The sequence below is a fragment of the Amphibalanus amphitrite genome, unplaced genomic scaffold (genome assembly GCF_019059575.1).
Source record: "Amphibalanus amphitrite isolate SeventyFive unplaced genomic scaffold, NRLGWU_Aamphi_draft 000151F_arrow, whole genome shotgun sequence".
Classification (NCBI taxonomy): Eukaryota; Metazoa; Arthropoda; class Thecostraca; order Balanomorpha; family Balanidae; genus Amphibalanus; species Amphibalanus amphitrite.
In genome coordinates, this window is record NW_024881646.1 from 565,044 (window position 1) to 582,668 (window position 17,625).

The following is a 17,625-nucleotide window of genomic DNA, read 5'->3' on the forward strand; positions in this document are numbered from 1 at the left end:
CCCCCCCCCACTGACTCTTGACCTTCGGCGACACCGTTCACGAGTGAGTCACGCCTGTGATGGTGGTGCCCTCCCGCACCTGACGAAATAGAATAATAGATAGCTCCCGCAGCGCCTCCACCCGCTCACCGCCGTCGCGTCGGTCGGTGGCCGGCTGCCGAGCAGAGCTGCCAACTGACGGGACTGCGAGGGCTGCCAACTGCCGGCCGTAGCAGACAGCGGCGGCGGGCGACCGGCGACGGGCGAGTGCGGTGGGAGCTCCGGAGAGGTCCGCCACCCGGACCAGGGACCACACTCGGACCACACTCGGACCACTGTCAGACCACGGTCGGACCATATCCGGGACGGCCCGTGCCGAGGACCTCCGTGCGGACCAGGTGAGCCAGCTCCCACGCACCGGCGGCTGAGGTGCGCCGCGGCAGGTATGTAATTATCGCCCAGAGATGTGAGATAACGGGCCGGAAGATGCAGTGGAATAGTACGGGTACACATTGCATAATGCAGGTGCAGTTGCGCGTACTTAAATTCAAGGTGTCTTGCTCCGATCATTGTACTTACCTGTAGGTATGCTAGGCTGGGGTTGGCTGAATCAAACCGATAGTAGTGGTTGGTAAAGTAAGACGCTTGCTATCTAGGTAATAATGTTTCACACATACCTACCGATCAACTGCTTTTGATCTTTTACGTTGTGAGCCGATGAAAGAAAATTTCGTTGAAATCGAATGAAATACAATGCACCTGATCACCTTTGTTTTTGTTCGAAACGTAGTTAGCCTTGGAGGTATAAACGAAGAAAGATAATAAAAATATGCTCCTTATGTTATAACGTCAAATGCCTTGGTCACTCTCCTCGGGTCAGTTGACAAAATCAACATAGACCGTGAGCACATACCATATCTTATCGGGCAAGGTGAAGTACCAAAATACACGATAGGCGAGGAATCCTTGTTAACCTGACGGTTGTCCGTGAAACAGCCTCGGACTAATGTGATCAAACATGATAACACTTATGTACTCTATAGGCATATTTGATGTAGGCATTACCATGCACCATTATGACCGACGGCAAAGTTGTCCGTGGACAGGCCCCTGCCACCAACCTCTTACCCGGGCACATAATATACTGACACTGCGTGACCTTCACAGTTCACACATACCTGTAGGCAGTCACCTCGTCAGTCTCCCCCGCCTACCGACGGTCGCGGCACACCCGGGGAGAGAGGGGAGGGGATGGGACAAAAAGGAGAGAAAGCAGAGAGAGAGAGAGAGAGATAGAGAGAGAGAGAGAGAGAGAGAGAGAGAGAGAGAGAGAGAGAGAGAGAGAGAGAGAGAGAGAGAGGAGTGGAGGGCATGCAACTCTCGCTGGTACTGGACTATCGGGTATATGAAGCCGCCTATCGCCTGTCGCCCGGCCGTTGGCGGTTAGCGCGGTGTCCTGGTGGGCACCGTTCACCGTGAGAACGTGAGACGGCTCCCGGGCGAATAGCACGGTCCAGCTCTCCCGTCAGTCACAGGGCTGAACACTGAGCACTTAGCGACCAACAGCGAACAGTCTGAAGGTCACACACGGGACACACTTGTGCATGACATACAAGGAGCAGAGATGAAGGAAACCGGAACACTGATAAATCGAGCAAGACGAGTAGTGTTGCAATACGCCGCCCGATGTCAGCTTGGAAGTAACCATTTTTACAGTGATATAAAAATGGTACAGCCGCCTACCAATATACGATTCGATTCGACAATATATAAAAATCGACAACACTTGGACTTATCCACTTGAATAGTGATTAGGTTTAGATGCATACATTTCAATGCGATGGTCGATACGTTAGGTGCGTAAAAGAACAGCTAGAACGACTGACTAATGAAAGCACAACTGCGCTCCCTTCAGAGAACATAAATGCCACGAGGCACGGGGAACCTGTCGGTCGAGTTCACGTTATTCGTCCAAAGAACAGAGGCGGGTAAGACGCAGTCAGAGGGTCGTGGAACGGCAGAGCAGTCTGTAATCACGGACCGGTCCACTTAGGGTCGCTCAAGTGGCCAACGGATTGACCCAGGTCAGGTATGAGGTATGGTCAACCGACCAGTAGACAGGTCCACTTCACCCAGGTCAGGTCAGGTCAGCCGACTCTGTGACAGTCGCGTTACGACCAAGAGGGAACAGAATTCCCCGGGTCAGGTCAGCCGACTCTGCAGACAGTCGCACACGACCAGGAGGGAACAGACCTCCCCCGGGTCAGGTCAGCCGATTCTTAGGCAGAGGCAAACGGCCGCCAATGGAGAGCAACCGAGAGGAGAGGGAAGGGCATAGAATCCACACATTCAGGAATAAAAGGGAGCTCTGGAGATCGGTGATAATCCCGTCTGCTTTTGAACGCTGCGGCGTGAGACAAGGCGTGAGTTAGCCAAGCGCCTGCAGTGAGAGCCGCAGCCTGCGTCCGGTGAGACGGGAGCGAAGTCCGCAGTCCGCGGTCCCACTTCTCACAGTAAAACATGCTGAGAATGTGGACTATGTACTTGCTGTTTGCATGTTCAGGATATGGGGTCAACAAATGCCACTAGGATAAAGAAACTCGCATGTATTGATGACAAGCGAGGAGAGACGCGCTTGGGTGGGCCAAAGGAGCCATAACAATGACTCATTCGGATGTGGATGAACTGTTCCGTCATACGGTCTAGAGGAATCTGTAGCTGAAGAGCCGTTTGATTATCTAATATGTCGATATTTTGCTTTTGAAAAAAGTAGAATGATGTAATGGCACAGAATGAGTTTACCAATGACAAGTAGGTACCTAGGTATTTGATCAAGTTCATTGCCAGTTCAAAGTTCCGGGAAAGAGAGACGGGTCTAGGATTTGATGTTCGAGCTGCGTCAAAGCCAGATCACTATTACTGAGAAGATATTGAAGAGTTCACAATATCAATAGGGGAGAGTGGGGCAATGGCGACACAATAAGCATTTTGCTCAATAGCTTAGCTATTTGAAGCTATTTTATGGTGATTTTGACTGTGGTTATAGCCAAAGGAATAGGCTTTCAGATAGCACCCAGTTTTAGTATCTCAGATCACTGATGACAGATTCAGAGCCTACGCAAAAATGTGGTGAAAAATGGAGGTGCAAAAAAGCGAGGGGTAATGCCGGCCACTAAGTGCAATAGCACAAAAGTCGAAATATCGTCACTGGTATTCATCCTTAAACCGTTCTCTCGATGGAAATTTAAGTGAGAATTAAGAAACGACAACTGTATTCAGCAGTTAACAGTACACTGCACTGCAACACAACACTGCACTCGCTGCAACACAACAGCGCGGCGCCAACAGAGCAGCAAACTAACACAACCGTAAACACAGCAAGCAAACTAATACAGCCGTAAACACAGCAACCCGAAACGTTGAGCTTTAACGACAGAAGTCGCAAACAAAATAGCGTGGAGTCATTCCGGACACGTGTCCGGTATTACCCCGAGGTCAGCTTTATTTTAAGAAAGCAGGCAGCAGTCAAAGGCATTGCGCCGCAAACGCCTCACATCCAGCAGTCGCCTAAGAAAGGCTTAATTGAAGGTCATTGCAAAGCAGCACTTCTGAAAATGCGTTAACACATTTCACAGTCAGCAAATAGATGCAACAAAAATTAAAAATCAGATACAAAAAACACATTAAACGCTATAAAAATGAAAGTAATGGAGCTACCGTGACAAACTTGCACCACGTGCTAGAATGGCGCTCAATTGAAATGTAAACAACATCAGCTGATTAGTGATGGACAAAGTACTCACTAGAGATGGGTGGCCGGCATTACCCACCGTCCGCCATTGCCCCACTCTCCCCTATGACTTATCTATCACCAAAATTATGTCACAACTATCGAAGAAGTTAGTACGTAGTGAATTAGCAATGAAACAAATTGCTAAATGCGTCACTGTCATAGGAACTACGAGTTCCCCCAGCAATCAACGTATCACAAAACTGTTATCAGTTGCCTGCAATGTTTCAATACATTCTCCTGACCCCAGACGCACACGTCGTCGATAATCAATCACAGCTGACTGCCGTGTCACCGCAGGCACGCGCCGACTGCGTCCCGGCGCGGTCTCAGCAGTGCCCGGCGCGGTCCCCGCGGCCACAGCTGATGGAGGCCAACAGCACCGCAGCGGCGGCCCGCCTGCCGGGAGGGGGTGGCACCCTGAACCACACCGGCCCCGGCCCTGACCCGGCGCAGGTGCACTACCCACGAGCCGCCACCGTCACCGCCGCCGTGTGCTGCGTCATATTCATCGTCGTGGGCGTCATAGGTGAGGCCGTGCCGTCCCGCGGAAGTGCGTATGAGTGCGTCCGCATGTCAGAAATGTCAGTCAATGGTTATTGGCAGAATCGGTTGGTTTAACAAAATCGGTTATTGACAAAATCGTTAACAAAATCCGACAAAATCGTGTGGCGCGTTCCTACATAGCTGGCTGCTTCTGTTGTTCATTTTCACTGTTCGCGGGAGCTTAGAGACCATGTGCGAAGGCACTGTCACTATGCCTGATAACCTCCTGATCATTGGTCAAATAACCTGTCTCTGCGTCAGATGACCCGCCAGATAACGTCACTACGCCAAATAACCTTTTCGTGTCACTGTCAGGTAACCCATCTCTACGCCAGGTTGCCTGTTTCTGAGACTGTCGGGTAACCAGTCTGTAGGTATGTCAGGTAACCTACTGACCCTGGTGATAATGCGCCAGTTGCCTAAGTTAGTACCTACTGTGCTCTGTCTCTGTCAGGTAACCTGCTGACCCTGATAGTGCTGCGCCAGTCGCTGAGGATGTACTGTGCTCTGTCTCTGTCAGGTAACCTACTGACCCTGATAGTGCTGCGCCAGTCGCTGAGGATGCCCGGACGACTGAGCACCGCTGCCACTCTATTTCTGCTCAGTCTGTGTGTCTCCGATCTGCTCTTCTGTGCCATCAACCTCCCGCTCACCGCCTCAAGGTCAGCTAGGTCAAGGTTGACTCGGGGTCACGTGATGTCGTGTTGGGGTCATGCTGCATCATGTTGTTATATGCTAGATAAGGCGGTCGAACGCATTCCTCGATAAGCAGTAGTCGCCTGCGGGGATTTATTATCATATCAGTGCCATGGCGCTAAGTGTGCCAATGATACCTACTGCACTGCGCAATTTCTTATTGATTCAATTTTCAATATGATGATGATTCAATTTCCGTCTATGATTGCTTGTTGACTACTTGGTGTGAAGATTAGGGAATTCCCGCTACCCAGTGCAGTCTGGCATTGCACACATTACCTAAAACCGTGAGGGTTTCAGTACCTATCCGCATTAGTTTTACGATATTGCTCATAGATGGCACTAGCGTATAGAGCGCCGTAAGGTATGCTGTACCGCAGCGCACGCCTATTCCCAGGCTTTTCTACAGACGGCCAAGAGCTACGGTGACGGCGAGGTAGTCAGGTAGTTGCAAAGTGTTAGCTGACTTCCGACAAAAGAAATATGCTCGGATAAAAAATCTCAAGTCGGCCAGTTCATTATTACGGCGCAGTATTTGAAACGTAACGAATCGTTCGGTTAGATGACAAGAAGATGAAGGAAACTTTCGAAATCCCTCGCGGCCGAAATGACGATACAAACGAAGAACAGGACAGCTTCTAAAAATATAATAACAAAGAACATTGCTGTTATTGTTACAGATACATAAACGAGGCGTGGGTTTTGGGCGATGTCGCGTGTCGGCTGTTTCCGTTCTTCTTCTACGGTAATGTGGCCGCCTCGCTTCTCAGCATGACCGCCATCGCCATAAACAGGTCAGTGCAGGGAACGTGCATATAAACACACACAGACATGTGAACGCGAGCATATACACTAAATAACATACAAACTTCCACTTTCAAACTTCTTTGATTTATCACGGCATGGGACGTTAATTCGGTAACAACGGCTGGACTTAAGCAACGGCCTGACTGGCGTTACAGTACTCCCTGAAGACGGTTGTCTGGCTCACTAAGCTGGTTCTGCATGTGTGCATCGTGCACCATAATAATGAATCATTATAGAACTTAAATAGAACCTCTTTTACCACAGGTACATCCTCATCTGCCATAAACACCTGCACGGAAAGGTATACCGGCTCCGAAACATCGCTGTTATGGTGGCCTGCATCTGGATCTGCAGGTGAGAGCTGAGAACTGCGTGGATAAGGGGCAGTTAGCTTGAGTGCAAAAACTTGAGTGCAGGTAATGCAACCTGCAATGTGAGGAATAAATACGAAAATGCTCCCGTGTTGCAATGCACAAGAGAAGTTAACACTACACAGCCAAGTAAAAATTTCGGCCGAATAGATCAAAAACTTCTAATAACTTGACATTTATGTGACGGTTGTCGATCCACTGACCACGATGAGCCCGCGGTCGACTGTGCCTCCCCCCCCCCCTCCCCCCTCGTTCCATCTGCGGCCAGTTTCGGGCCGCTGCTGCTGCCGCTCACCGACGTCTGGGGGCAGATGGGACTCCGGAAGCGCACCTTCTCCTGCACCATCCTGCCCAAGAATGGCTCGTCGCCAAAGAAGGCCGTGTTCGTGGCCGGCATCCTGGTGCCGTGCCTGCTGATCGCTGCCTGCTACCTCATGATCTACTGCAAGGCGACGCGGGAGCGCATCACCACCGGACGCAGCAGGTCTGGACGGGAGAGTGGCTGTACCGTGGAGCCGTGGCAGGGGCACCCTGGGCAGAGGACAGAGCGGTGGGCACTGGGGTGTGGGGACAATGAGCATGTCGGACTGTTAAATGTGATACCTATCGTTTAAATCGTGGATGTGAATAAGAATGAAGGATAAAATGTGAACATTGGGCACCATTCCGTTTCTTGTTAATCATTTCCCTTCACTGCTAATGTATTAAGGTCATAGGTATTCAGTTAGTACTCGTAAGGGCCTAGCTAAAGAATATTGTAAGGCGCTTCACGCCCAAAAGAAAAAACCATCATCTCTGGATCGCTCGTTTTACGCTTACTGTCCAGTGCCCCTTTCTCTCTGTGCTGCACAGTATGCCGGCCTCGTGCTCGGTGCAGAGCATCAACCGGAAGCCGTCGAGCCGCCGGGAGGACTACAGGCTCACCGGCATGATGGTGACCGTGTTCGTGGCCTTCGTCGTCTGCTTCGTGCCCCTGATGCTGGTCAACATCTTCGACAGCAATGACGTAAGGAGCCATCCGGAAATCATGGCAAAGGATGTCGTTATGCGAACCACCTTCAAAGCAGGCATGTCATCGACAGGCATCCCACTTAGCTTGCTTTATGCTGACGCTGGCTTAAGTACTGTAAACAGTGCAATGGTGGGCATCCTCCCAAATTTCCTCCGCTTTTAGCACTGCGCGAAGTCCAGTCATGACTTGCCAGCTGAGTCGGTCGCCCTGTCCCGCCCACAGACGCGAGTGCCGACCCTGCACGTGCTGGCCTCAGTGCTGGCCTGGCTGTCGGCCGTCATCAACCCGGTCATCTACGCCGGCTCGAGCCGCTACTACCGCGCCATCTACCGGCAGCTGGTGTGCGGCGACCGCGGCTCCTCCGGGCAGGGCGCTGCTCCGTCGGAGGGCGGCGCCGACAGCCCGGCACTCCACTGGGAGGCGGCGGAGGTCCGCCTGACGGACGACGCATGACATAGCGCCAACCAGCAGCGTCTGTGTCGCAGTTCACGGTTTCGACTATGCACTGTCTGCAGAGGGCGAAACGTGTGATTGGCGCTGTGCGAGCCAGAACACGGTTCAGTGACGGAATAAGAATGCAAATGTTTCACCTGTAACTGTGCGAACGTACCTGATCCGGCCAACAGGAAAAAACTACCAGGGCAGAGTTCTACAAGATTTATTGTGATCAGGGCTTGTAGTCGGTGGGCCCACAGTAGTCGCAGACCGTGATGACCGTTATAACTGTGGGGACAACGGACGAAAGGTGTAATACATCCGGCACATAACCAATCGCCGCAGTAGGGGGTAGCACATGAACGAGCGAACAGATCATGTTGGTTACTAAGAAACTGAACTCAAACTCTAAGCACCGCTCGTTTAAATATACCACACTGGCTGATTAAATAATCCAATCACACAGTATCGCGCTGTCTAACCAGTGCCAGTAGTGCCTATCGAAGAGATATAAGTGAGACTCACTTCGTCCGGGATTGTGAGTGGTCGTGCGTGCAGTCAATGTGGCTACCAAGCACAGTAGTCAGCTATCAGAGGCAAGGCACACATATGCGACACCTGAAAGACAAATGCCAGTCAAAAACAAATCCGTATATCTTGATGCAGTTAGCCGCTGGGGCGGGAACATGGCTCCCCAAAATTACGGTACTTATACCTAATTTTCCATCACTTTTCCACACAGAACGTGAATAGCAGAGACGTTGTCTGCTATATACAAAACGCAGTCTGTTATACAATGGCACGCGTGATTCACATTTCGCAGCAACAACACGCTGTCACAAATCGATCACGGCGTCACTGTGACACATTATCACAATAGTGTCGATGACACTTTGTCACCGGAACTTGCGCAGCGCACACGAACGCAAGGAAAATAAACAAGGCTCCTCGACTGGGAATCACCCTACGACTTCAGCATGCGGATGACTTTGTGTATCGGTCTGTCATATTCAGCACGGCCGATACGCACTCGGACACTTCGTACCAGTCCATCACTGCTCGGGTACGTGGAAACCACGCGGCCCAGAGGCCAGCTGCATCGCGGGGCGTCAGCGTCGACGATGATCACGACGTCGCCTGGCTCGAGATTCTGCTCCGTCCGGTTCCACTTGCGACGCTCTTGGAGAGTTGGCAGAAACTCCCGCCTCCAGCGGAGCCAGAACTGGTTGGAGAGATACTGGACCCTCCTCCAGCGTTGTCTGACGTACAGGTCCGGGCGGTCGAAGTTCCCCGGCAGAGGGAGAACTACCTTCTGTTTCAAGGTGAGTAGTTGACTAGGGGTGATAGGCTCTACTACATCTGAGTCAGTCATGCATGCATAGGACAGGGGGCGGCTGTTAACTACGGCTTCGGCTTCTGTCATGACCGTTCGAAGAAGTTCGTCGTCGATCTGGAGTCCCACATCTTGGAACAGGCTGTTGAGAGCGGCGCGAACAGACCGTATCTGGCGCTCCCAGGCGCCGCCCATGTGACTAGCCCGTGGGGTGATGTGGTCGAATTCCACGAGGTCGCAGTTGTCCTTCAGGATGGTCCTCCTGACCTGATCTCGGTCCATCTCGTTGAGTGCTGCCATGAGGTATCCCTCGCCACCGATGAAATTCGTGGCGTTGTCGCAGAAGAGCTTTCTGACTGGTCCCCTCCGGCTAACAAAACGTCGGTAGGCGTTGATGAAAGCGTCTGCAGTCAGCGAGTTCAGAGTCTCGAGGTGAACGGCTCTCGAGCTCATGCACGTAAACACGATGCCCCATCTCTTCAGCTCGCTGCGACGCTCTTTGATGATGAAGGGTCCGAAACAGTCACATCCGGAATAGGTGAACGGTTCCATCTGTCCCACTCTCTCCTCCGGCAGGTCTGCCATCTTCTGGCCGCACGGTGTTCCTCTAAGCTTGATGCATTTGACGCACTTCTGTATGTACCGAGATACCGCCGTTCTTCCGTGAAGAATCCAAAATCCGGACAGCCGAATCTCGCTCAGCGTCATCGTTCGGCCTGAGTGCTTGGTCTTTTCATTGAAGTGCGCGATGATGAGGCGGCTGACGTGGTGATCCTTTGGCAGTATCACAGGGTGTGCCGTCTCCAGGGGCAGATCGCTTCTCCTCAGCCGTCCGCCTACTCGCAAGAGTCCATCTCTGGCAAGAAACGGGTCCAGACGGCGCACGCTGCTCCGCTTCTTGACTTGTTTCCGATCTGTCGTCGGATCCTCTTGAGTTGCCAGGTTCACCAACTCCTCTTCGAATTCATCTTCCTGAACGTTCTTCAGAATGGTCACTTCTGCGTCGTTCAGCTCATCTGTGTCAATGGGCATGTCTGTCAGCGATTTGCTCTCCTCCATACCTTCAGTGGTTGTGCTGCAGGTCCGCTTTTGCCTGATTCGGTTCAGGAGTCGTCGTCTGTATCGTAGGCAGATCGCTACTGCCTTCTTGGCGCGGAACCAGCTTGAAAAGGGAACAAGTCGGCTTGACAGATCAAACTTGGCGTCGTCTTGTCGGCTGCTGGTGACCAACACTCTTGTTTTCTTCACCTCTGGATCGTCTTCTTGTACCTCGACGAACCGTGGTTCTGCTGAGAGCTCTGCCGAATCCATCAAGAACTTGGGTCCGTGCCACCAGAGGTCACAGTTCTTGAGCTCACTTGCATCGAGGCCACGGGAGGCCAGATCTGCTGGATTGTCCTCAGATTTCACGAATCTCCATTGGTCCGGGACAGTGTGTTCCCGTATCTGTTGAACTCGGTTAGCAACGAAAACTTGAAACCTTCTGCTCTCATTGCCGATATAACCGAGCACGACCATGCTGTCGGTCCAGAAGAAGTGGCGCAGGTTACGGATGCTGAGCTTCTTGTCCAAGAAGCTCGCGACCTTCACGGAGAGGACCGCCGCGGTCAGCTCGAGCCGCGGGATCGTGACTGCCCGCTTGGGCGTCACCTTCGCCTTGCTGATCACGAGACCCGAACAGATGTGTCCAAGCTCATCGATGGTTCGCAGGTAGGTAACCTGACCGTAGCCAGATGTACTTGCATCGGAGAAGTGATGCAACTCGTAAATCTTGATCTTGCCCTTGTTGGAGACGTAGCGTCTGGGGACAGAGATGTCGGAAAGCAAGCATATACTTTCCCTCCACTGCAGCCAGCGCACGGCGACGTCTTCTGCCACAGGTTCGTCCCAGTCATAGCCGTCACAGCAGAGGAGCTTCACGAACTGCTTGCCTTTCAGGATTACCGGAGATATCAGACCGACTGGATCGTACAGTGAACTCACCGTCGACAGAATGCCCCGTCTTGTAATGGGCTTGTCTGCAAGGTCCACGTTGATGTGCAGTGTGTCTGTTTCGGTGTTCCACTTCAGTCCGAGTGCTTGCTCGTAAGTAGGGTGGTGCAGACTGACGTCTACTGATGTCATTCCCTTAGAGACACTGTCAGGGGGAAGGCTAGCGACGACAGAGGGGTCGTTGGAAACAAACTTGTTGAGTTTGAATCCTCCATCTGCGCACAGGTGGATCGTGTCCATGGCTAGACGCGCAGCAGTGTCGGCATCCGGAACGCTGATGAGCCCATCGTCCACGTAGAAGTTGTGTCTGACAAAATCTGCCGCTTCTTTCCCGTACTTCTGCTCGTACGTGTCTGCCGTAGCGTTCAGGGCGTACATCGCGCATGCGGGGGAGGAGACCGCGCCGAAGAGATGAGTCTTCATCCGATACTGGACGGGCTCTCCGGATAAGTCGCCGTTTTCCCACCACAGGAATCTGAGCAGATCCCTGTGCTGCTCAGTCACGAGCACCTGATTAAACATCTCCTGGATGTCGCAGCTGATCGCCACTTCATATTTTCTGAAGCGGATGATTACGCCCAGCAGATTGTTGATGAAGTCTGGTCCTTGGAGAAGGCTGTTATTCAGCGAGAATCCTTGGTATTCAGCGCTGCAGTCGTAGACGACTCTGATTTTCCCTTTCTTTGCGTGGTAGACACCGTGGTGAGGGACGAACCAGACCCTTCCATTGTCGTTTCCCAGTTCGTCTTCTGGCACCCGCTCCGCATATCCCTTGTTGAACGAGTCGGCCATGAACTTGTTGTAGTCATCGCTGAACTTCTTGTCGTTAGCGAGTCTTCTTTTCAGGCAGAAAAGCCGCTTCAATGCCAGCTTCTTGTTGTCTGGGAACTTCACATTCTGGTCCTTCAGAGGAAGTGGTCCTTCGAAGTGTTTGTCGGCTCTCTGATGGAAGTTCTCCTCCATTATCCTCAAGAATCGTCGGTCTTCTTGTGATACCTTCTTCTCCGTGTGTTCGTCACGAAAGTCGGCCTCGAACATGCGTGCGACTTCCAGTGGACTTACTTCTCGTGCCTGAGTTTTGAGTACGAAGTGACACGTCTTCGACTCTGCCGCCTGTACGCAGTGGCATGTTGGAGCAGATGTGGATCCCTCAACGAATCCCACAACGCTCCATCCCAGTTCTGTTCTGATTGCCCATGGGTCTTCGCCGCTTCCTGGAACAATCTCTCTCGGCTTCACTGCGCGGGGGCAGTTCATACCGATAAGTAGTCCGATGTCTGCGTCCGGTAGGTGAGGAGGAAGATCTTCCATCAGATGCTCGAGATGCTTCCACTTTTGCAGCGTGGTTGTTCGAGGGATGAGGTGTCTCTCCGCTGGTATCTCGACCCGTGTGTAGGTGGCTGGAAGGTTGATGCGGTCGGTGGTCGTGAGCCCTTGGACCGAAAGTCCCGTCACTCTGAGGCTGTCCACCGTTGCCTTTCCAGCCATGGTGCTGAGTTGAAGCGCAATCTTCTCTCCTCTGCCTCCAACTTTCTGCAGCGTTGTTTCGGTCATGAAACACGCATCTGACTGCGGGTCAAGAACTGCGTAGACGATTGCCTGTCGATTAGGGTCGTCCTCGCTTCGAAGAATGACGGGAACAATCATGGTGTGAAGACAGGCTGATTTCTGACAATCGCCCTCAACCGCCACCTTGAATGTGGTTGCACGAGTTTCCGGAGTGCCGTCGCTTGAGCCTGCTGGCCTCTTCACCGGAGTCGACGCCGTGTACTTCTCTCTTGAGTCGCTGTGCAACAGCGTTGGGTGAGAGTAACCACACTTCTCACATCTTCTCCTGCTTCGGCATTCCTTCCAAATGTGACCGTGGCGGAGACAGCCTCTACAGAGTCCATGTCGCTTGACCGCCTCGTGCCTCTCTTCTGATGTCATGGCCTTGAAGTCCTTGCATGTCTCGATAGAGTGCTGCTGTCCACAGATCTTGCATGGCCAAGGAGGCCGTGGCTTCGCTGACGGTGGAGTTCGGTGCTTCGGGGCGTCAGCAGGTTCATCTGATGCTGCCAAAGAAATGAAGGTGTGAGCGCTTTCCTTGCGGCTGACACGACCTCTGGCTGGTGTGTCTCGACCCGAAGTCGAAAATACATCTGGTGTGCCGTCGACCGGTCCACAGGCGATCCTAGCCTCCCTGTTCAGGAAACTCACAAACTCTTCGAACGGCGGGTAGCCCGGTTGAGTCCCCGCGTCAGGCTCGAACAGTCTCTTGTCGACGACACGCCTCCACTTGTCCACGATGTGTTTAGGCAGTTTCCGCAGGATCTCGTTGTTCTGGTTGCAGTCGTTAAGAGATTCGAGACCCGATACGTGATGTGAGACCGCGAGGCAGCTATCCAGGTAGTCCGCCAATCGTCTTAGACCGCTCCCATCACCAGCGCGCACCGGTGGCCACTCCTTCAGCTTCTTGCGGTACGTGCGTGAGACGATGAAGTCATTTCCGTAGCGGTCGTACAGCTTCTTCTTCGCTTGATTGTACGCGTCTGCTGACCTAAGGAGAAGAAATCCTTCAATCACTGTTCTCGCTTCTCCTCCGGTGTACCTGGAGAGGTAGTGCAGTCGTTCTGTCGCCGATGACGTTCTGCTCTCGATGAAGCTCTCGAAGGCCTTCACCCAGGGATGAAACCTCTCGACGCTTCCCTGGAAGACCTCCGGTTCCAGCGCTGGAAGCTGGCCTCTTCGCTGCTCTGCGAACAGATCTGATAAGTTAGTGGGTCCCGCAGCTAGCGTCCCGGAGCTACGTTCTACATTTAGCTGCTCCTCTGGCTCTATCATCGCGCTGGGCCTGAAGATACGTGCGCCAGGGTTCAGCCCATGATGAAGTGTAGTCGATTCAGGCCCGTCAGCTACGCTGATGTGAGCGCTGCCGCCCTGCGCAGATGACAGAGGCGCTGCTCCGGCATCTGCCACGCTGAGCGAAACGCTGGCGCGCTGAGAGGAAGATATATCGCCGCGAACTTCGCTGGTTGTCACGGGAGCACCTGCACTTCGAACAGGTCCTACTTGGATTGACTCCGCTGGAACTGTCACGTCATTCTCCGCAGGTAGTCTGTAGGTCTTTCCGTCTTCCAACTCCATCTCAAATTTGTGCAGTGCCTTACTCTGCTCTTCCACAGTGCTGAGCTCCACTTCCAGTTCAAGATCCTCCTCTTTCCACTTGATGGCCTGTTTCTCTTGTTCGATTTCTCGTCTTCTCAGCACAGCCGCTTGTCTCGCTCGCAGGGCTGCTTTCTGATGTTCGTCTTGCATTTGCAGGATCTTCAAGGAGGCTCGAACAGAAGCAACCGATGTCGATGTCCGAGAGTTCCCACTGCGACCGGTCACCGACGGAGCTCGGGCTTCTGTGCTCCTCAGTTTCTCCAGGGCTTCTTGCATCTGCAAGTTGAGTGCTTGAAACTGTTCAATGTCTCTCTGAAGGAGGGCGACCTCGTCTGATGGCAGCAGGATTCTCAGGTCTGACAGAGTCTGAAGAAGATTCACATAGCAATGGGTCCACTCCTTCAGTTCTGGTTTTCCCAAGTCTGGGACGATAGTGCCATCGTCCTCCACCATCTTCTCAGTGTGCCTTTTCAGCTCCTTGAGCTGCCTCTTGAACACCTTCGTCTTCATCTCCTTCTGGTGTTCTCTTCCTGCTTCAGTCAGGCGCACCTGTCGTCTACTTGCAGATGTCTGTTCCTGGTTCTCTTCCCCGTCCATAATCGTATAGTTCAGGGGGACTGGGAGTTAGCTGAGGTCTACACTCCACTGCACCTGAATCGTTAGTAGACAACTGCCTTTCCAACTACAAATAGGTCTCCAGATAATGAAGAATGAGTGACACGATGTCAGGCTAGACAGCCCTCAGGTTAGGATCAAATGTGAGGATCATCTCTACTGGCCGTGAACATCAATCTACTGTGTCACCACTCTACTGATGGGCAACACCACCACCTCACAACAGGTGGAAGAATTATAACTGATCCGGCCAACAGGAAAAAACTACCAGGGCAGAGTTCTACAAGATTTATTGTGATCAGGGCTTGTAGTCGGTGGGCCCACAGTAGTCGCAGACCGTGATGACCGTTATAACTGTGGGGACAACGGACGAAAGGTGTAATACATCCGGCACATAACCAATCGCCGCAGTAGGGGGTAGCACATGAACGAGCGAACAGATCATGTTGGTTACTAAGAAACTGAACTCAAACTCTAAGCACCGCTCGTTTAAATATACCACACTGGCTGATTAAATAATTCAATCACACAGTATCGCGCTGTCTAACCAGTGCCAGTAGTGCCTATCGAAGAGATATAAGTGAGACTCACTTCGTCCGGGATTGTGAGTGGTCGTGCGTGCAGTCAATGTGGCTACCAAGCACAGTAGTCAGCTATCAGAGGCAAGGCACACATATGCGACACCTGAAAGACAAATGCCAGTCAAAAACAAATCCGTATATCTTGATGCAGTTAGCCGCTGGGGCGGGAACAGTACCTAAAAGATTTGATAAGTGATGGGATATCACTCACATCCACAATGTTGATTGGATGACATGTTAGTCAGTTAGCAGTTGTAAGGGGCGATGGTATCGCCATTCTCGGTTCTCCATGCTCGCTTTCATACCTACTTTGTGTCATAACATTACATGAAATGCTCTTGAATGTGAGAAATGTGAGTGCTTTACGTTCCAGAAGGTGGTGAACATGCTTAATGTAGCTTTGGTGTTTAATATGCATGCTCAAATAGTGACATAAGGCATCTGCCCTCATTTTTTATGCGTTGCTTAATACATGGACTGTGAGCAGGTGCGAGAGGAGCTGGCTCATATTTAATGTAACTTTACAATGTGCTACTTTCTGTGAGGTGATACCAGCCATTATCAAGGCTATCGAAGCGCGAAAGGCGGCCGAGAGACGCGCCATCATGGGAGCACACCAGGCTGTGGGTATCAGCAGGTGTCTAACAGAGCGGACACTGCTATCCTGCGACACGGAGTCGGAGACGCACCCACGCCGATTGCCGCTCACTCTGTCTTCAGACTTCACTGTGCTCAAGGCGCTGTTGCTCATTTCAATGATAATTTTCGGAACTGTCAAACTGAGCTGCCGCATGCCTAGGTTCTATGCCATGTTTCTAGTTTCTAGAAAAGGCAACTGTCTGTTGATTTGTCAATAAAAAATTCGTAAACGTAGCATTCATCGAACTCATTCCCAGAAAATATGGTAAAAAATTACCGGACGTTTACTGGAATCAAAACATGCTACCAAACAATTTTATCAGGCATGCAATGGCACTAAAAACTGCCCAAACGACCCACCATGAACTGAAGCTACTTTCCCGACTGTCAGTTAGGTATAGGTACCTCTAAAGGTAACGTTATCATGACCTCAGGTCATATACAGGTGAGGTCGAAAAATGCTTCAACTGAGCAGCCTAGGACCCACTTGCCTACGTAAGTACCAGTAATAAGGTGTTGATTGAAATTACGTTGTTGATAGGCTGCGATTATTTTTACTTATGGCTCGCGATTGCTATAATCCTTGCAATGCTTGCAATTTAGGTGGATTCCTGTGACAAAGACGTCATTAGATAGTCCATAAACCGTGATAACTTGAGCTGCAAAGTGCAAACCCATAGCAAATACATTTTTATAACCTCGGTTGACCTTTGTCGACCTTTGTAGCCCAAACGGCTGAGAAAGCCGCTTAACGACTTTGACCACGCATTCCCTGCGACTGTAGGGCTCTGTTCTGTGCAAGGTTCAAGTGGATTGGTAGCGTACCACATCCGGGATGAATCCGAACTGCGGCTTATAAGCGTCAACATTTTTTTTCATTTTTCATCATCAACATTTCACGCAGCCCAAGTCAAACGAGGTTACATATTAAATTGTGCTTTGCAGATTAAGTTCTGCGTTCTATGGGCTATCGCATGACTTGCTTTGAATGACATTTACACCTTTTCGTATATTCAAGAGCTGCTATCCAATAGCTTATCGACCTGACCCGTATATGATTATTATGACCTAAGGTCATAGCGTGACATTTACAGGTAAAACTGATAATGGAAAAGCAGTTTTAGGTCATGGTAAGTCGTTTGGTGCTGTTTGAGGTATCTGGCTCTAATGGGTGGGCCGCGATTCGATAGGCTGAGTGAATCTGGGGGCCGTGACCTTTGCTGACCTCTGCAGGCCACCCGGCTAGGAGAGCAGCCAAATGGTTTGGGCCGCGTATTCTAAATCCCAAATGTTATGTGTGTGCGACTTTCAAGTCATCCGCGTCGATCCGAGGCGTCCTGAGCCCGGGCCAAGGCTATATAAACCCGGGCCCGGGCTGAATTCGGGCTGATTATGGGTTGTCTTGACGGACACATTATCCTTATCGAGCCGCATGGCGTGAGCACTGAGCAGTCGGCATCCAACAACGTGTGCGGCGATATAATCAGACCCGACCGGCGGCCCCCTCCGTCGGCTGAGGTGCGAGTTGCGACGCTCCCACACAAGAGATCTTTCGACGTGTTTGTGTAGGGACGTGTTAGCAGGAAAGGCTTATCGCCGAATCATTGTCTACACCATCATGGCTTCAAAATAATATTTAGCTCTATAAATTTCCAATAAAATTCACTCAAACAAGAAACGGC

At 51.5% G+C, this 17,625-nt stretch overlaps 1 protein-coding gene and 1 long non-coding RNA gene across 2 annotated transcripts; one reads left to right on the top strand and one right to left on the bottom strand.

Annotated features, from left to right (window-relative positions):
- Window positions 1-214: 214 nt before the first annotated feature.
- LOC122382965 (protein trapped in endoderm-1-like) lies at window positions 215-7,787 on the top strand. The gene is made up of 8 exons (XM_043368971.1): window positions 215-377; window positions 4,070-4,298; window positions 4,836-4,977; window positions 5,692-5,805; window positions 6,083-6,172; window positions 6,458-6,673; window positions 7,042-7,195; window positions 7,424-7,787. The coding sequence occupies exons 2-8, from the start codon at window positions 4,136-4,138 to the stop codon at window positions 7,652-7,654; spliced, it is 1,110 nt and encodes a 369-aa protein (XP_043224906.1). The 5' UTR covers window positions 215-377; window positions 4,070-4,135; the 3' UTR covers window positions 7,655-7,787.
- Window positions 7,788-7,843: 56 nt separating this feature from the next.
- On the bottom strand, window positions 7,844-15,464 carry LOC122382966. The gene is made up of 3 exons (XR_006256754.1): window positions 15,315-15,464; window positions 8,162-8,254; window positions 7,844-7,924 (listed from the first exon to the last, which is right to left on the bottom strand). It is a non-coding gene; the product is annotated as an uncharacterized LOC122382966 (long non-coding RNA).
- Window positions 15,465-17,625: the final 2,161 nt, after the last annotated feature.